Below are 18,995 nucleotides of genomic sequence, written 5' to 3'. Positions count from 1 at the left end.
TCCCTCTGGATCCATCAGGCATCTGGGGTGGAACAGCTTAATCGGTTTCGCCTCCCTGTGGGGAAGGATTGGAGCCAAGAAGTCAAGCCGCAGTAGAAAATGGTCTGACCATGACAAAGGCAACACTTCTAAGCCCCTTAGTCTCAGACCATTACTCAGTTGCTCAGAGAGGAATACCATGTCGGGTGCATGCCCCCCCTTGTGAGTCGGACCCTGTACTACTTGGGTCAGGTCCATGGCTGTCATGGTGGCCATGAACTCCTGTGCCAATTCAGAGGTTTCACCGAGCGACGGCAGGTTAAAGTCCCCCAAGACAATCAGTCTGGGGAACCCCACCACCAACCCAGCTACCTCCTTGAGTAGCACAGGCAGGGCTTGTGACACGCAGCTGGGAGGCAAGTACGTGAGAAACAAGCCCACCTGGACCCCTAAGTCCAACTTCACCAGGAGGGACTCGCAGCCCGCAATCTCTGGAGCAACGAGTCTACGCAAGCCAAGGCTCTCCCTGGCTATAATAGCCACTCCTCCCCCCCTTCCCTGGGGTCGAGGCTGATGCCATATCTGAAACCCGGCTGGGCAAATTTCAGAGAGAGGATCTCCTCCCTCTGGGCCCAGCCAGGTTTCAGTAACACATGCCAGGCCGGCCTCCCCATCCAGGATCAGATCCCGGATGAGGAGAGCTTTATTTACCACCGACCTGGCATTGAGTAGCAGCAGCTTGAGCCCAGGGCCAGAATTACACTCATCACCAGCACCCAGGATTGAGTTCACAGAGCTGGAACAAGGAATCGTTATTAAGCAACGATCTCTCGTTCCCCTGGAACGGCTAGCTCTGTGGCCCCCGCCATATCTGCCTCTCCCCAGCAGGACCGGAATATTCCAACCCTCTACCACCTCAGATATCGGTGCCCCCTCCCCTCCTGCCTCTCCAGTGTCAGGTAGGCTAATCAAATCATTCATACCATTTCCATTTATTTCATCCATACCAAAGTTCCACCCAGCCCACCCATAACAATCATTCATTTCATACATATCATCATACCCACCCCAATAATTCATTAGTTTTAAAAAACCCTTCTAAAATTAGCTAAAATATTAATTATTAAAAATTCAATATAGATTCAATTAAAAAACAATATAAAAATCAATTACATTAAAATAGGATACCAATTAACACTAAGTTATTCTCAAGATCTTAATAGAATAACATATAATTATTAAAAAATCATTAAAGTTATAAAGTGCTAAAGTTATAGAGTGCAAAAAATATAGGAAATAATTAAGATGATATTCCATCAAGTCAGCAATACAGCACCAGTTCTAAAGAGTGAGTTCTGGAGAGAAAAGTTCAATGACCAAGGAGAAGTCCAAGTATATTGTTTTTCAGGATCTTGGGATCTTTGGTGCCAGCCACTGCCACTGGCTGGCACTCTCAGTTCTTTCTCTGGATCCACAATCACTTTTCCTCCTCTGCTCCCAGTCTCCAGTCCCTCTACAGTCTTACATGGTTTTAGTACAGACTCCATGTGGTCTCAGTAAAATGAGTTTCAATCTCTGGCTCCGACTCGGTCTCCTCCTTCCTTGTAAGTCCACCTATTCCGATGGCCCCTCCGATACCGGGTGCCCCCATCATCTGGCGCCACGGCTTCTCAGGACCATCCAGTTCAATGGGGAGGATCCGGCTGGCTTGCTCAGTTCCGATAATATTACAACCACTTAAGGCAGCAGCAGCAAGCAGATGACTTTAGCGAAAGGAAAAGAAACAGCGAACAACAGCCGATGGTAAGCAGCAAGTAGACGGGCAAAGCGGCAGCCGGCTCCAGTTCTCATCAGGGGGCCGCCATTATCCGAGCCCCAGCTGATTGCCTGGAGATATCTCCCTTGCGAGAAAGAAAACAGCCTGCAAAACGCTGCAGAGCAGAATCTCCTCAGATTGAATAGAGGAGTGTCTTCCTCTGGGGCTCTGTCTTCTCTCTGCTCTCTGTCCCTCCGAAACAAATAATAACAAGCGGAGGCAACAGGCGGTGTGCCTCAGTGCCGCAGATGACAGGCGGCTCAGCCACGTCACATTGCTGCAGCCGCCATTTTCGGAGCCCAGCTGATCAAACTGCCGACTCTGGGGTAAAAGAGGAGCGGAAACAGCGTGGGGGAAGCAGGGGGCGAGCGTCCTCCTCGGCAGCAAATGCTCACCTCTCTAAAACTGCGAGTCCTGTATAGCATTAACCAGGGGTTCCTATATTATTTGATGTTATCTACCATAGCCGGCGGAGCAGCTACGGTAGATAACATCAAATAATATAGGAACCCCTGGTTAATAGATATAGAGAGGTAGATATAAAAGAAAGAGGGGGGTCTCGCCTTTCCGAATTGGAAGTCATATTATCAAGCCACCTCCTTAACTTGGATTAAAGAATGGTTTACTTTACAAAATAGAAGATTATTAAATCTAGAAGGCCAGGATTTAATGTTGGGATGGCACGCTTTCGTATGGTACGAAAAGTATAGAACACATTCCTACTTTAAGAGAGATATAATTAGAAAGGCACTTATCGATGTGTGGACCGATATAAAGAAAGATAATTTTTTAGTCTTGCCAGATTGCATATCTCCTATAGAGGCCATAAGCCACCCAAATTTATTACAAGAGTGTAAGATCTGGAAATACAAAGACTTAGTAGACAATCAGTGGAATTTAAAAACGAACCAGGACTTGTTGGATTCAGGTATTGTAATAGACTGGTGGCAATATGCGCAAATAAAGTCCAGGTGCTATAAAGATAAAATAACATATATACTCAGAAAGGATAATAACATCTTAGGCAAACTATTAACAACAAACCAAAGAAAATTGATTGGAAAAACATATAAATTTTTAATTAATTGTAAAAATATGGAATGGACATTAAAGGGTAATATGATTATTTGGTGTAGAAATTTAAACAAAGAGATAGACTTAAATACTTGGGAAACGGTATGGACATATAATTGGAAAATAACAAAGTCAACTTCCTTCAAAGAAAATTAAATATAAATGTTCTATAGATGACATCTGCTGCCAAGTAGAATTTTAAAAATGTTTCAAATTAAGTCACCTAATTGTTGGAAATGTAAAGTAGAAATAGGTACTTACTACCATACTTGGTGGACATGCCCAAAATCAAAAGAATATTGGAACCTAATAGAAAAATGGTTAAAAGAAATAACACAGCAAGACATCAAGAAAACACCAGATCAAATAAGAAATACAAAAAAGATATATATTATTTAATAACCCATATATTAGTAGCAGCTAGGATAGCCTTTGCTCAAAAATGGAAAGAAACTGAGACCCCACAAGAAACAGATATATTTAAGAAAGTTTTAGAATGTGCTGAGCTTGATATGATGACGAGAAGGTTAAATAATCAAGAAGAATCAGAATTCTATGATGTTTGGCAAAAGGTATATATCTGGTGGGATACAAAGAAAAAGAGATAACTTTACTGTTATATTATTTTAAATATATTAGCATTTAGTAGTTTTATTGTAGTAGATGATAATTATTTACAATATAAATGTAAACTCTTTTTTCTTCTACTTTTTCTTTTTTCTTTTCTTTTCATTTTCTTTCTTTTCTTTCTTTTTTTAGTTTAATTTAAGCTAGAATTTGAAATTTTTTAAATATGTTCTTAAATACTTTAGATGTGTTTCTATTTATCACCTTATAATTGATATTTTTAAGTATTTTATAGATTTTGTTAAACAACGACAAGATCTTTTCTTTCCACTTTCTTTTTTTCTTTTAAATATAAAGATGACTTCTACTTTGAGCGGAGCGAATGTAGCTCCATTAAGTGTTGCATGTTATGTATGTCATGTTTGTCTATGCAATTTAATTAAAAAAAAATTTTTTTAAAAAAATTTTTTTAAAGGAAAATATATATAAGATGTTCTATAGATGGCATATGTCACCAGAAAAGTGAGGGTAATCTGCATGTCCATTCAGCTTGTATTTAGTGTTCTGATCTTTTTGTCCAGGGTCCAGTTATGTAGGGTCCAGAGATGCTGTGGGATTTTAGTTTCAGAACTATTTTGTTGTGTACCACTGAATCGAGGGTTTCACAGTCTATGTAAATTGCATCCATTATTTTGCCCTGGTCAAGTTTTGAATTTTATATGCTTTTGAAGTGTAATAGTTGTAGATTACAGGATTTCTTGAAACCAAAATGCTTGTTAGATAGTAGACTGTTCGTTTCTAAGTGGAGGGTAATGGATTGGTTTATGATTGATTCCATGACTTTGCAGGTGAAACAGCATAAAGAGATTGGTCTGTAATTTTCAACTTGATTGGGGTCATCCTTTTTAAAGATGGAGATAACTGTGGCTAGTTAACATAGGTTTGGTAGGGAGCTGGTCCTGAAGGATTTTTCAGATTATGCTTAGCAATTCAGTCATAGCAGTGGAGAGCTTTTTTAGGAGCGATGCATATAACCCATCAGGTCCAATTGATAGAGATGGCTTTAGGCTGCTTAGTGCCTTTTCAATGTTACTTTTTGTGATATCTATTTGGGTTAGAGCTTTGTAATTATTTGTGGCATGACTAGGGAATGCTTGTTGTTTACAAAACTGAGCCAAAGAATATGTTTAAGAAGTTGACTTTAACTGTTTCATCATTACATTCTTTACTGTTAGGTCCTTTTAGGGATTGGAGGGATCTTGAGTCCTTGAGTTTGTTGCCTACAAAATTGTAGAAGGCAGGATTGGATTTCATGCAAAGGAGGTTTTCCTCTTGTTTGCAGTGATAGATGGAGCATTCAGTCTTTATTTGGTGGCATATATTTTTAAATAGTTTTTAAAGTTTGCTACGTAGTTATTTTGGTTTTTTGCCAAAGAGATTTTTGGGGGGGATTGGAGCTTCCTTATTGATATGGGCAAGTGATGTTTTAATTTGGGGGTTGTTGTGTATTTTTTGTTATGGTAGTTATTTATTTATTTATTTATTCAATTTTTATGCTGCCCTTCTCCTTAGACTTAGGGTGGCTTACAACATATTAGCAATAGCACTTTTTAACAGAGCCAGCATACTGTCCCCATAATCCGGGTCGTCATTTTACCCACTTCGGAAGGATGAAAGGCTGAGTCAACCTTGAGCTGATGATAAGATTAGAACTGCTGACCTATAGATCTACAGTCAGCTTCAGTGGCCTGCAGTACAGCACCCTACCTGCTGTGCCACCCTGGCTCTTAATTATTGGTGATATATGTAGTTTAATAGTTCTTTTGACTTCAAGCAACATGGCCATCAGCAGTGTTACAATCAGAGAATAGAGTTTGTCAGTCTAGAGATGAGAGGTTGGCATCAATGAGTTCATATCTGGCTTTTCTGAAGATGTAATTGGGTATCCCATCATTAAGGTGATTTTTGCCATGGTATAAATTGAGACAAAAGTTAATCATGCTGTGGTTGCTGTTGGAAAAGGGTTCTTTTATTTCTGGCCCATTAATTGAGTTTAAACTGTTGCAGAAGATGAAATTGAGGCAGTTGTTGAGTCTAGTGTTGTTAGTTGCTAATTGATTTAGTCCCAAATTAGTAACATTGTTATGTAGGGTTGCATGGAGGGAGCCAGTCTTACATTTGTTTAGGATCCAGTTAATAAGAGGTAGATTGAAGTCACCTCAATTATAGGCAGTCCTCACTGATGGTAATTGGTACTGGGAACTGCATTACTAAGTGACATGGTGATATGATATAATGTCATGTGACTGTGCTTATTGTGACAGCAGTTCCAACATTCCCAGTTGAATCTTGCATGGTCACCCCATCCTATAATCATGTGATTGCCATTTGCTGCCTCTTATTAGTTTCTCCCATTGCTGTTGGAAGCCAGCAATGAAAATCATAAAATTGCTATCGGGTGCTGGCAGGATATTGTGACATAATAATTGTAATTGGGTCACTGAGTATTTATTTTAGTTATTTATTTATTAGATTCTATGCCACCCTTCTCCTTAGATTCAGGGCGGCTCACAACAAAGCTTAATACAAAATGAGAGGGGCACGGTCAATGGTCGTGGCGCTACGGGGCTCCCTTACTCTTACTCTCATGAGGGAAGCCCCGAATCCCCACCGTCCAGGGGTCCCGGTTCTTTTGAACCAGGCCCAATCCTCCTTGCAGGGGAGGTAACATAGGGGATGCTACCAGAGGCTTGGTTTGGGGCGAACCGGCTTTGTCTCGCGCCAGCAGTGGCGCAAGGTCTGCCAGGCCTGGCAGACACTAGCCAGAAATGACTTCGTAACGCAGGGATTGAAGAAGCTCGGAATCACCTGGAAAGAGAATGGAGTTCAGCGATGGCGAAGTGAAAAACACTTAAGCAGAGTGCTGGTGAGTGCAGAGGGTCGGAAAGAACTTAAACTGGACTGTTTCTTACTTTTTTTATTCATGAAGCAGAAATGCCTGGAATTCATGTGGAAGCAGCTGATCGGCTATGGGGCGATTAGTGGAAAGCTTTAAAGTCATAGCAAATTGCCCAGTAATTCTTCTTTTTTTGGACGAATTCTAAGTAATTTAAAGATTTGGAGCTTGAATCGGGATTTTTTCTTTTACTTTATTGAGGCATTTCCTTTCTCCCCTCGATGATGTCACTTCCCATTATAACAACTACCAAGAATGATCAATTGCGATAATTTACTGCCACCCTCAGGTCGGAGGAGGTACTACAAGGAGTTTTGTGAAGCAATTAGTGCCAGATGGCTTTTTATTTTATTTTTCCTGTTGGAAAGATGAAGCTGTTTGATATCAATGTATACTTCTGTAAAAAGATTGTCTCCAGGTTTGTTTTGGAACATGGATAACTGGAAGAATTTCTTTTTTGTAACGGAGAGGAGATAATGCACATTAATTAAAGGACATATTTGTCACATCTGGGCAACTATGGTGCAAGAACATAAAATGGGAATATGGAGGCTGACAGGATTTTCAAAGACAAACATTTACACTAAAGGACATAAATGTCCTTTTTTAATTGGACTGGTCTTCGGAGAGGGGCGGCATACAAATCTAAATAAATAATAATTATAATAATAATTCAAACTAGACTCTAATTGGACTCTAATTGGACTTTACTATATGAAAAGTTTAATGAAATTGCAATGAAGAATCTGCTCTGATGGAAGAGGGATTAATTTAAGATTATGATTTTTAATTGATTTAATTGACTTGGATTGAGTGGCATATGTAATACTGATTAATTAAGATATTTGAGACTCATAAAATTACTCTGGTGGGTAAAATAATATTATTAAAAGTAAAGGATTTAAATGAGGGTTTTAAACTTTTAAATAAATTTTGAAAATGAAATTGACTTTAAATTGATTTTAAATTGGACTTTATCATAAGAGAATGTAATGAAACTTTTAGAAATAAAATTGATTTAATGCAGGAGGATTTAATTAAGGATTTAGATTTTAAATGAGATGAATAGAATGTTTAACTAAGATATTTGAGATTTTTTAAAAAAATTCTTGTCTTGGTGGAAATAATGAAATTTTTCTAGGGGGAAATAATGAAATAATACTGTTAAATGAGAAATTGAAAATGGTTAGGTTTGATAGGATTGTTTAGCTTTAATGATTAACGTAAAGATGATAACTGAGTTGCATATGAAATAATGGTTAACTATGTTACTTTTTTGAGACGTATAAAATTATTTTGATGAGGATATTATTAGGATAATGAAATAATACTATTGAATATGAAATTGAATGGAAAATGTTTAGGTAAGCTTAGGTTTGGTAGGATGACTAATACTAATGATTAAGGTGTAAGGATTAATTTGGTTAATGTTGTTGATTTAAATATATAGATGAGAAGGACTATGGAATTATATAAGTAAATGAACTATAAGCAGATAAACTATGATGAATGCAAAAACAAAAAGCATGGAAATAGAAAATATTTTAATGATATATGGTGATATAATTTTTTTTAAAGTTTAAGAAAAGGGAATAAGGATATACTAGAAATGTTGACTATATTTTTAATATAATTTGAATGATCTTCTTTCCCTCTTTTCTTTCTTTACTGGATTGAAAGTGATATAATTAGAGTAGGGTAGATGATTCCGCTGATCTACAGTGACATTTTTTTCTAGAATAGGGTATGACGATGTATTGAAAGTGTTACAATTAGTATAGGGAAGATGATTACACTGGCTATACAGTGACCTTTTTTTGTTTTCTAGAATAGGGTATGATGATGGATTGAAAGTGTTATAATTAGTACAGGGAAGATGATTACACTGAGACCATACAGTGACCTTTTTTCTCTCTTCATAGAATAGGGTAGGATGATGCGGATTGAAAGTGTTATGGATTGAAAGTTGTATAACCAGAACAGGATATGATGAATGTATGAATGCATGGAATATTTAGTTTTTTGTTTTTATCCTCCCCTTTTCTTATCTCTTTCCCTATATTTTTTTCCTTATTCTTTCCCTGTTACTTTCTAATTTACTTTAATCTTTATTACTATTTTGATTTCTATTCATGAAAAGGAACTATTTTTTAATTAGGTTCCTTTCTAATTTGGTTTATTAATTTGGCGATATTTGGGCTATAATATATGGTGGCTTCTCTATTTCCCCCCCCCCCCCTTTATATATATATTTTAGCTATCTTTTTTTAATACAGTAATTTAAATACCGTGTTGGAGATCATTGGAAAAATTTGCTCCTTTCCCCCCCCCTTAAGGTTCTCTTTTTTTTCCTTTTATTTTAAAGGGCATTTATTATGGAAGAGGGTTTAAAGTATAAAAACTGATATGGAGGAGATTTTTGAGAAAATTGAAACATTTTGATCTAATTAATTCAATGTGATTAAGAATAGTAACAGCCTAAAATCTATACAGTTGTTTTTCTTTTTTACTTTTTTTTAATTATATGAGGAATTGGAATACTTAATTTTTGGTCCATATGTTAAATCGTCAGGAGGTGGCATTGGTTTAATTTGTGCATACCGAAATTGTAAAAATGTTATATTGTAAATTAATTTGAAATTAATGGTATTTTTTTTCTGTACACTTGATTGGAGAAGAAAAATTTAAAAAAATTCATCCCCCAAAAAACAAAGGTTAATACAAAACATGTAAGAAATCTAAATTAAAATACATTCTAAAACCCCCAATATTAAAAATTAATCAATCAATCCTGTTCATCCCATCATGCACCATGCATTTAGTCATTGGCCAGGACTACATATTAAAACTCAATGACCTCAAGCCTGTTGGCAGAGGGTTTTTCTTAAACCCTTGTGGAAGGCAGAGAGAGTGGGGGTAATGTGAATCTCTGGAGGGAGATCACTACAAAGGACCACAGAGAAGGTTCTTCCCCTAGGTCCCGCCAGACAGCATTGTCTGGCTGACAGACCTGGAGAAGGCCCACTCTGTGGGACCTGAGCAGCCACTGGGATATATGAAGCAGAAGACAGTCCTGTAAGTAATCTGGTCTGATGCCAGGTAGAGCTCTATAGGTTCTAACCAACACTTTGAATTGCATTCAGAGACTAATCGGCAGCCAATGCAACTCGCTGAGTGCTGTAGAGACATGGGCAAATCTCGGAAAGCCCATCACTGTTGTGCAGCTGCATTTTGCACAACCTGCAGTCTCTGAACACTCTTCAAAGGTAGCCCCATGTAGATAGCATTGCAATAGTCTAAGCTTGAGGTGATAAGAGTGTGAGTGACTTTGAGTAGAGATTCCCTGTCCAAATAGGGCCGCAACTAGTGCACCAGGCAAACCTGGGCAAACATCCCCCTCACCACAGCTGAGAGATGGTGTTCTAAGTTGTGGATCAAAGAGGACACCCACCTTGCTGATCCTTTCCAGAATCACCCCCCCCCCCAAGTAATGGATGGACAAATGGGATTGTCCTTAGGAGGCAAAACCTACAGCCACTCCATCTTGTTGCGGTTAGGCTTGAGCCTCTTAGCACCCATCCAAACGCTAACGGTCTCCAGACCCTGGAACATCACTTCCACTGCTTCACTGAGTGGAGTGTTGCTTCACTGCATCTGGGTGGAGATGTATAACTGAGTTTCATCAGCATAGTGATGATAACTCACCCCATGTCATTGGGTGATCTCACACAGCAGTTTCATGTAGATGTTAAACAGCAGGAGGGGAGAGGACCGAGCCCTGAGGGACCCCACAAGGGAGGGACCTAGGAGTGAACTTCTGACCCCCTGCCAACACTGACTGTGACTGACCAGAAAAATAGGAAGAGAACCACCAGAGTACAATGCCTCCCCCTCCCAACCCCTCCAGTCGGTGCAAAAGGATACCATGGTCAATGGTATTGAAAGCCTCTGAGAGGTCAAGAAGGACCAGGATAGAGGAATGACCCCTATCCTGGGCCTGCTGGACTGAGATCATCCATCAGTGTGACCAAAGCAGTTTCTGTTCTGTAGCCAGGCCTGAAACTGTTGAGGGTCCAGATAATCAATTTCATCCAAGGACTGTATGAGCTTGAGTGACACCATCTTCTCAATAACCTTTCCTAAAAAGGGAAGGTCAGAGACAAGTCAATAGCTGTTTAAAATGGCCAGGTCTAGGGTAGGCTTCTTGAGGAGGGGGCACAGATCTCCCACCTTTAAGAGACCCAGGAAGAACCCCCCTGAGAGAAGTGTTGACAACTGTCTGGACCCAGCCTCATGTCACCTCCCTGCTGGCTGAAATCAGCCAAGAGGGACACGGGTCCAATAAACAGGTGGCATATCTCACAGCTCCTATTGCCTTGTTCACTTTATCAGGCATCACCAGGTCAAACTCCTCCCACACAAACTCCTCCCTATCACTTTGACTGACTCAGCAGCCGACACTGCATTCCAATCAGAGACAAGGTCTGCCTGGATCTGAGCGATTTTATATGCGGAAAACTTATTAAAGTCCTCAGCACTACCCTCCCCGGATGTAAGGAGTGAGTCACCCTAAACAGGGTGGCTGGGTGGAATTCCACAGATGCAATCAAGGTGGAATGAAACACTTATCTTGCTGCCTTGAGCACCACTTGTTAAATCTTAATATAAGAATATAACAGTGTTCAGTCAGATTCAGATTTACTATCCCTCCAGCATCCCTCCAGACTTCTCTTCTGGCATTTCACCTCCCTCAGTTCCTTAGAGAACCAAGGAGATCTCTTGGGTCTACTGCCATAGAGAGGTTGCAATGGTGCAATCCAGTCTAGAACACCCATCACGGCCATATTCCAGGCTGTAATCAGGGACTCTGCCAAATTGTGTATAAGTGAATCTAGAAATTCCCCAAGTGCCTTTTGAAAGCTCTCCGGGTCCATCAGGAATCTGGGGTGAAATCATCTAATCGGTTCCAACCCCCTGCGGGGGAAGATTGGAGCCTTGAGGCCAAGCCTTAGCAGAAAATGATCTGACCATGACAAAGGCAAGATGTCTAAGCCCCTTAAATTCAGATCATTATTTCACTGCCACAAGAGGAATACCATGTTGGGAATGTGCCCCCCTTTGTGAGTTCGACTCTGAATTACCTGGGTCAACTTCATGGTGTTCTGTCCTGCACAGCAGCCAGCTGATAATTAGCCCCAAAAATGTAAACTCAAATACACATAGTTTTTTTACACAAAACAAAGTTATTTTTATGGGATGTCTGTTGCTTCACAAATGCTGCACTAAACAAAGTCTCTGCCTTTGCCAAAATCTGGGCGTGAGGCCAAATTGATAAGAGAATGACTCCCCTACTCTTGCTTCTCAGCCGATAGTCACTCACAAGAATTTAACCCTATAACTGACCATTAATAATCCAGGTTTGTCAGAATACTCTTCACAGGCTGTTCCAAAGTCTTGAACAAAGAGCACTTGCAAAGAGCACTCTCAGTACTCCTCCCCTTAACTACTCTTGGGGAGTGCTGACTATATACATCTGTGCTTACTTCTTTTTCCTGATCTTCCTCAACTGCTCCTTTTGGTCCCTCATTCTTCTGACTTGGGCATTCAGGATTGGGTCCTTTATTTCCTCATCTTCAGACCCTGGCAAAGCCCCAGTTGGGGACTGCACATTTCCAGTTGAAAGCTGCATATCCCCAGTTGGGGGATCTACAGCCTCTGTAGTCTCCTTACTCCCAGACTCTCCCTCTTCCTCTGGCTCATTCTCTGACTCCCTCTGCAGCCACACAGGCCGGCCATGTCCAGAGGGCCCCGGCTCATCAGGCTCAAAGTCCGTGGCCAGAGAACCTGGCTGCGAACCAACTACAACACTACACCCCCAGAAAGCCCCATCCCCCAGGTCCTGCGCAGAGGACCAGGTTTGGATGGATGCTGAAAATGAAAACCCTGGATCCCAAGGGGTGCCTCGGTCTACTGCACCAAGTACTGGAAATGGTCCTGAAGCCACCAGGAGTCCTGGAGAGTGGTGATCTCTGCTTTGGGCAAATAGTCATGGACACAGGACACAGGAAGGACTGGGACAGCAGGCCAAAGTGGACAATCAGTGTTGACCAGAACCAACAGGGATCAAGGAAAGACAGGATGGAACTTAAGTGAGGCAGACAGAGTTGAGCGGTAAATCATGGGGTTGGCCATCTGCTCCACCGAGAAGGGACCCATGAAGCGCGGATCCAGCTTGCGGCATGGCATGTCCAAGGAGATGAACTTGGTCAAGAGCCACATCTGGTCTCCCATGGCCAAAGGTGAATTGTCTCATCAAGAGTGGTCCGCATATGCTTGTAGTCGTCCTTGGTCTTAGTCAAGTAGCGCTTACCATTTTGTGCACGGGCTGGATCTCAGATAAGAAGACCTCGGCGACTGGGACAGGAGAGTTCAGGAGCATGAACGGGAAGAAACGAGGGTGGTAGCCATAGTTCGCAAAGAATGGGGTGGTCCACGTAGACATGTGCTGCTTGTTGTTAATGGCAAACTCGGTCACTGGTAGATAGTCTGACCAGTACTTCTGCTGATCATTCACAAAGCACCGCAAGTATTGCTGCAAGATGCCAATCACCTTTTCTCTGCCGCCGTCAGTCTGGGAGTGCTGGGGTGAGGCCAGGCATATCTGGATATTAAGGGCTGACATGAGCTCCTTCCAGAACTTGGCCATGAACTGGGCTCCCCTGTTCGACACCACCTTATCGGGAAGGCCATGGAATCAGAAGATGTGGTGGATGATCAGCCAGACGGTAGCCTGGGCGTCAGCACGTGTCAGCAGGGGATGAAATGGGCCATCTTGTGTCCATTTAAGAATCACGGCTTAGTAATACAGTTCAAAGTTTGGTAGACCAAACCCTCCTCTGCTTCTATGGTCTTGTAATAAAATTAATTTGATCCTTGCTTTCTTTTTTGACCAGATAAATTTACTAATTTTTTTGTTCAAATTGGTGAAAAAGGTTTTTGGAAGTTTTATTGGGGTGACTTGAAACAGGAATAATAGTTTAGGAAGAGTGTTCCCTTTGATTGTGGCAATTTTACCCATTAGAGATAGCGGAATTTTAGACCATCTATCGAAATCTTTTTGAATATTTTCCACTAGAGTGTCGTAATTTTCTTTTCTTATTGAGCTGCAGTTTGCTGTGATTGTTAAACCTGTAGTCTGAGTTCAATAAGGATATGGGTCTATAATTTTGTATATAATGAGTATCTGTATCTTACTTTGGGATTAACATGATATATGTTTCTTTCCATGAATTTGGAAGGTTTCCGTTTTCTAACATGTTATTATAAAGTTCCAACAGTATAGGCTGAAATGCATTTTTTAATAAATTTCAATAGGGATACTATCCAGTCCAGGGGATTTATTATTTTTCTGTTTGTTTAGGGCATTTCTTAACTCTATGTTACTTATTTTATTGTTTAGCATTTGTCTATCTTCTTCGGATATAGTTAGTAAAGGTAGGTTTGATATATAATTGTTTATCAAGTCTGAATTAGGGTTTCCTGCATTATAAAGTTCCTCATAAAAGGCTTGGGCGACCTTATTATTTGTTTTTGGTTCACCATTTGTATCATATAACGCATTTATTGTTCTATCTGCTTTTTGTTTTGCTAATTTGTGGGACAACCACCTTCCTGGCTTATTTCCAAATTGGAAAAAAAATGGCTTTACTTTTTTATTTTACAAGCGAGTTCCTCTTGGGTTATTAAATTTATTTTATGCTTTACTAAATTTAATTGTCCTAATATTTTGTTGCTTTCTGGCTTATTTTGGAGGTCTTTCTCAAGTTTTCCTAATTCAATGTTTACAGTTTTTAAGGTACTTTGTTTTCCTTGTTTCTTTTTTGATGAATAAGCAATTGTTATGCCTCGAAGATATGCATTTATTGTGTCCCAAACATTTTGAAGAGAGGTATTCCCATTGTTATTTATCTGATATAATAGATTTATTTCTTTTACAATGGTTCATTGTAGTTTTTATCTTTGGTAAGTGTCGGATTTAAGGTCCATCTTTGATTTGTTCTTCTGCTTAAATCTCGCCATTTTAAGAATACAGGGTTGTGATCCGCCCATGCGTTAGGTAAGATTTCTATGTTTGTAATGTCATTTATTAATACTACACTGACCCAGGCCATGTCTATTCTTGACCATGATTTGAAAGGGTGGGAATAGAATGTATATTGCCTATTGTTGGGATAGAAATATCTCCAAACATCTTTTATCTCGCATTCTGATTTCAGTGTATCAAATGTTGCTGGCAGTTCCTTCCTCCGTCTATATTTTTTGGGACTCTTATAGTCTTTGTTTCTATTGTCTACTGTATTGAAATTGCCAATTATAAGCATATCTGTATTTCCTGTATTTCTTGATGAAAAAAGGAACATTGGTTAATTGAAGAAGCATATATTGCAATTATTGTTATTTTTTATTGCCATTTTGTATTTGTAATATCACAATTCTTCCATTTTCATCATTATAAATTATGGATTTATAATTGGATTAAATTTGGATTAAATTTCTGTTTTACATATACAGTTACACCTCTTTTCTTAACTGAAGACAGAGACACAAAGACAGTCCCCAACCTAGGGAAGGATAGTACATCAGCTTGTTGTTTTTTAATGTGGGTCTCTTGAAGACAAATTATATCTTAATTTTGATTAATCAATTTGTGATGGATTTTTTCCCTTTTTTGCAGGGAGTTTAATCCATTTATGTTTATTGACAAAAGTTTTATTCCATCTTCTTGGTTTTCAATTAGCAAATTCTCTTGGTTTTTCTTTTTTGGCTTCTGCTCTTGCCCTGGTTGTAGGTCCTTGTTGCTTGCTTTCATCTTGGCTTTCCGTCAGTCTGTCTTCTTTGTCCAATAGATTTTCCTCAGAGTTTGGTAACTTGAGATGATCTTTATCCCTCTCCCTGTCTTCCTTCCTTTCTTGGTCTTCTATATTTTTAATATGACGATCAAAGAATTCCTTTCATCCTCGGTGGTAATTTTGTATTTTCCCCCCAGTAAATTTATAACCATTCCTTCCAGAACTAGCCATCTAAAAGGTATCTTGTGTCTGTTATGTTTTGTTTATAGGTGATGATATTTCCTTCTTTTTTCCCTCACTCTTTGCGGAATTTGTCGCAGCACTATTATTTCTCTTCCTCTGAAGGTAAGTGTATTATCTTTGGAAAGGTTATATATTTCATCTCATATAGATCTTTTTGTAAAGCGAACATGAATTTCCCTTGGGAGTCTATTTCTTCGGGCAAAGCCCATACTAACTCTGTACATCTCATCTATGACTTCTGATACTTCCTGCACTGTTCTCTCTGTTATCATTGCTAATAAATCAAAAATAATCTGGTGTAGATTTTCATCTCTTGACACCTCAATATTTTGGAATCCTAAGAAGAAAGCTGCCTAAGAAGAAAGCTCCAGGTTTATAATTGCCTCTTCGTGGGATTTATTTACATATTCAGTTCTACTTTCTGTAAATTGCAGCCTTGTCTCTATTCTTTCAGTGTGTTTCTCAATTTTTTCTATTTTTTGCTTATTAGCTCCAATTGTGTCTTGAATATCTTCCATCCTAGCATCTAGCGACCTACCTTTTTGTCATTTTTAAAAATTTCTTCCTTAGTCCCTGTCAAAGTTTCATAATTTTGGTCTATCAACTCTTGCATCCTGACCATCATTTCTTGTATTGCTGTCAAGGTTGAAAGTCTATGCATCCTGCTGTCCTGTTGTCTTATCATTGGGAGTTTGAGGAGTTAATGGGGGTGCAGTTGTTTTCTTCCGTTGCTTACTTATCACTGAAGGAACGTTTGCTGACATTTTCAAAAGATTTCTAAATGGTTTGAAAATTACCATGCATGAAAACACATTTAACAGGTTTCAAACTAAACACTTTTACAGCTTCTATATATTGTACTTTAAATCTTCAGGCAAATGTTAGTGGGGGGAAAGAAAGAAAAAGAAAAGAAGAAAGGAGATAAATTTTAGAGTTATAGAGAGAGAAATCAAGGAAAACTTTACCAAGACTACTTATAAAAGACTCTGGTCAATCAATAACTTACTTATAGTGATATTTAGGCTAGATTTAATCAAATTTAAGACCAGACTGTTAGTTGATAAAAATATCGAAGTAGTTAATAGTAATTGATATAATTATCAGTTTTCACATTTAACGAAATGAATCATAATTTAGTAAAATAAATAATTTATCATTTAATCAATCAATCTTGTGTCAAAATTTGTGGTTCAAAGTTCAAAGTCCAAAAGCAAAATTCAAAAAAAATATTCTTTAAACGCTTTCTGGGTTCCAAGTTCCAAATTCCAATTTCTTCCAGTTTCTTCTATTAAACAAAACAAACTATAGATTTGCAGTTCACAGTTTATAGATAACATTCTCAATTGACAGTATACAATCTAAGTCAGTTCAAATCAAGACTATTGTTTTTATATTCTTCTTACTAGGCTATTTCAGTCAATAGGAAAGCGTTGAAAAAAAGGAAAGTTCAAAAGAATTCAAAATTATGCTCATTTATGTCATTTGTGTCAACAGTCAAGAATAAAGTACCAATGAGAGTTTAGAATTTCTTCTTTGGACACTTTTCCAATTTTTCCAGGTTCTTCTTATTAAAGAGAATAAATCATACATTCACCGTTCAGAATTTGTAGCTAAAGTTCTCAGTTCACAATATATTTTTCTTACCAATCTATTTCAATCATATGGCTTCACAAATGAAAAAAGTTCGCAGTTGTGTTCACTTTAAACAATCTTGTCCACTATAAGGTGAATACACAGTCAAATACACCGTCAAAAGTAAAGGAAGGGCGAAAAAAAGTGAAAAAAAGTGAAAGCAAAAATAGAAAGGGGGGGATTGTCTTCTGGTTTGGCACAAAATATGTCACTGACTTTGAAACATGCTGCTTTCTTTAGGGTTTTCCTTAATTACATCCACACACCATCTGCAACATTCCAAAAATAAACTTTCTTACCCTTCCTGCTGTCTTTTAAATTTACTTTCCGCACTTTGGTAACTTTGTAAAAAGTAACACAGGGGATTTCCAGCAGAGTCCGATTTGGTATCTAGATAGTTTAAGCTGTCTTGTCTCTGCCCTTCCCCAGTTCTTTAACAAAGTTTCAAATCAAAGGCTTTAAAACACAGTCGCTGCTTGTTCTCCAGGCAAAACTCTACCCCCATCTCCAAGAATACTCAACAGAAAGGGTTCTTTCAGAGTCCTCCTCGATCAATGACAATCCATCCAAATTCCTCCAAATCTTTTCACAATATCACCATCTCCAGCTGCTTCTCTTAGTCATTCCTCCAATGGTATCAGCTCGCCATGCCTCCAGATCGCGCTTGACCCAGAGGTATCCTCCACCATCCAGAGAGCACGCCTGCTTCTCCGTGGGCACAGGATCTTCCCCTTTCGAATCGCAATTCCTACAGATTTATTATTGCCTTCTGGCAGTCAAGAAAGCAAAAAAACCTGAAGCAGCCCCAATGAGAAATGGACACTGCTCAGCTGTCAACATGGCGCCAAAAACGGAAGACAGGAGGCACCGTTTTACAGTGGTTTGCCTCCTACCTCTCCGGTTGGTCACAGTCAGTGTTAGTGGGGGGTCAGAGGTTGTGGGGGTTCCTCGGGGGTCAGTCCTCTCCCCCCTGCTGTTTAATATCTACATGAAACCGCTGGGTGAGATCATCCATGGGTACAGTGTGAGTTACCATCAGTACGCTGATGATACTGAGCTGTACATTTCCACCCCATGTCCACTCAGTGAAGCAGTGATGTGCCAGTGTCTGGAGGCTGTCAGGGTCTGGATGGGTGCCAACAAGCTCAAGCTCAATCCAGACAAGATGGAGTGGCTGTGGGTACTGCCTCTCAAGGACATTTCCATCTGTCCATCCATTACCTTGGGGGAGGGATGACAGAGGGACCGCAACTTGGGTGTGCTCCTTGATCCACAACTGACTTTAGAACATCACCTTTCAGCTGTGGTGAGGGGGGGCATTTGTCCAGGTCCGCCTGGTGCACCAGTTGTGGCCCTATCTGGACAGGGAGTCTCTGTTACAGTCACTAATACCCTTATCATCTCGAGGTTCGACTACTGCAATGATCTCTACATGGGGCTACCTTTGAAAAGTGTTCGGAAACTTCAAATCGTTCTAACTGCAGCTGCGTGAGCGATATTGTTGGTTATGACCTGCATGGCATAGGACCAAATTATCTCTAAGACCACCTTCTGCCGCACAAATCCCAGCGCCCGGTGAGGTCCCACAGAGTTGGTGTTCTCAGGGTCCTGTCAACCAGACAATATCAGCTGGCAGGGCCTAGGGGAAGAGCCTTCTTTGTGGGGGGCACGGCCCTCTGGAACCAGCTCCTCCCAGAGATTCACACTGCCCCCACTGTAGCTATGGCACATGCCAAATGTCCCATTTGCTGATGATTATATTGATTAGCAAACCAAGGAAACATACTGAGTAATCCAGCTTCTACCTTGGACAACATCACCACCTTATCACTACATTCTACATCATATACCTCAGAAATATCCCTCTTTCCTCTATAAA

At 39.6% G+C, this 18,995-nt stretch overlaps 1 protein-coding gene across 1 annotated transcript in view; it reads right to left on the bottom strand.

The window, feature by feature from the left end:
- PDE1C (phosphodiesterase 1C) overlaps positions 1 to 18,995 on the bottom strand; it is a 671,297-nt gene that overhangs the window by 396,433 nt on the left and 255,869 nt on the right. The window contains exon 4 of the mRNA XM_070726332.1: positions 16,023 to 16,049. Coding sequence (XP_070582433.1) covers positions 16,023 to 16,049 — 27 coding nt within the window. The remainder of the gene's footprint in view (positions 1 to 16,022; positions 16,050 to 18,995) is intronic.

Source organism: Erythrolamprus reginae, chromosome Z (assembly GCF_031021105.1).
Source record: "Erythrolamprus reginae isolate rEryReg1 chromosome Z, rEryReg1.hap1, whole genome shotgun sequence".
In the NCBI taxonomy this organism is placed as follows: Eukaryota; Metazoa; Chordata; class Lepidosauria; order Squamata; family Dipsadidae; genus Erythrolamprus; species Erythrolamprus reginae.
This window is presented reverse-complemented; position numbering and strand designations above follow the sequence as displayed.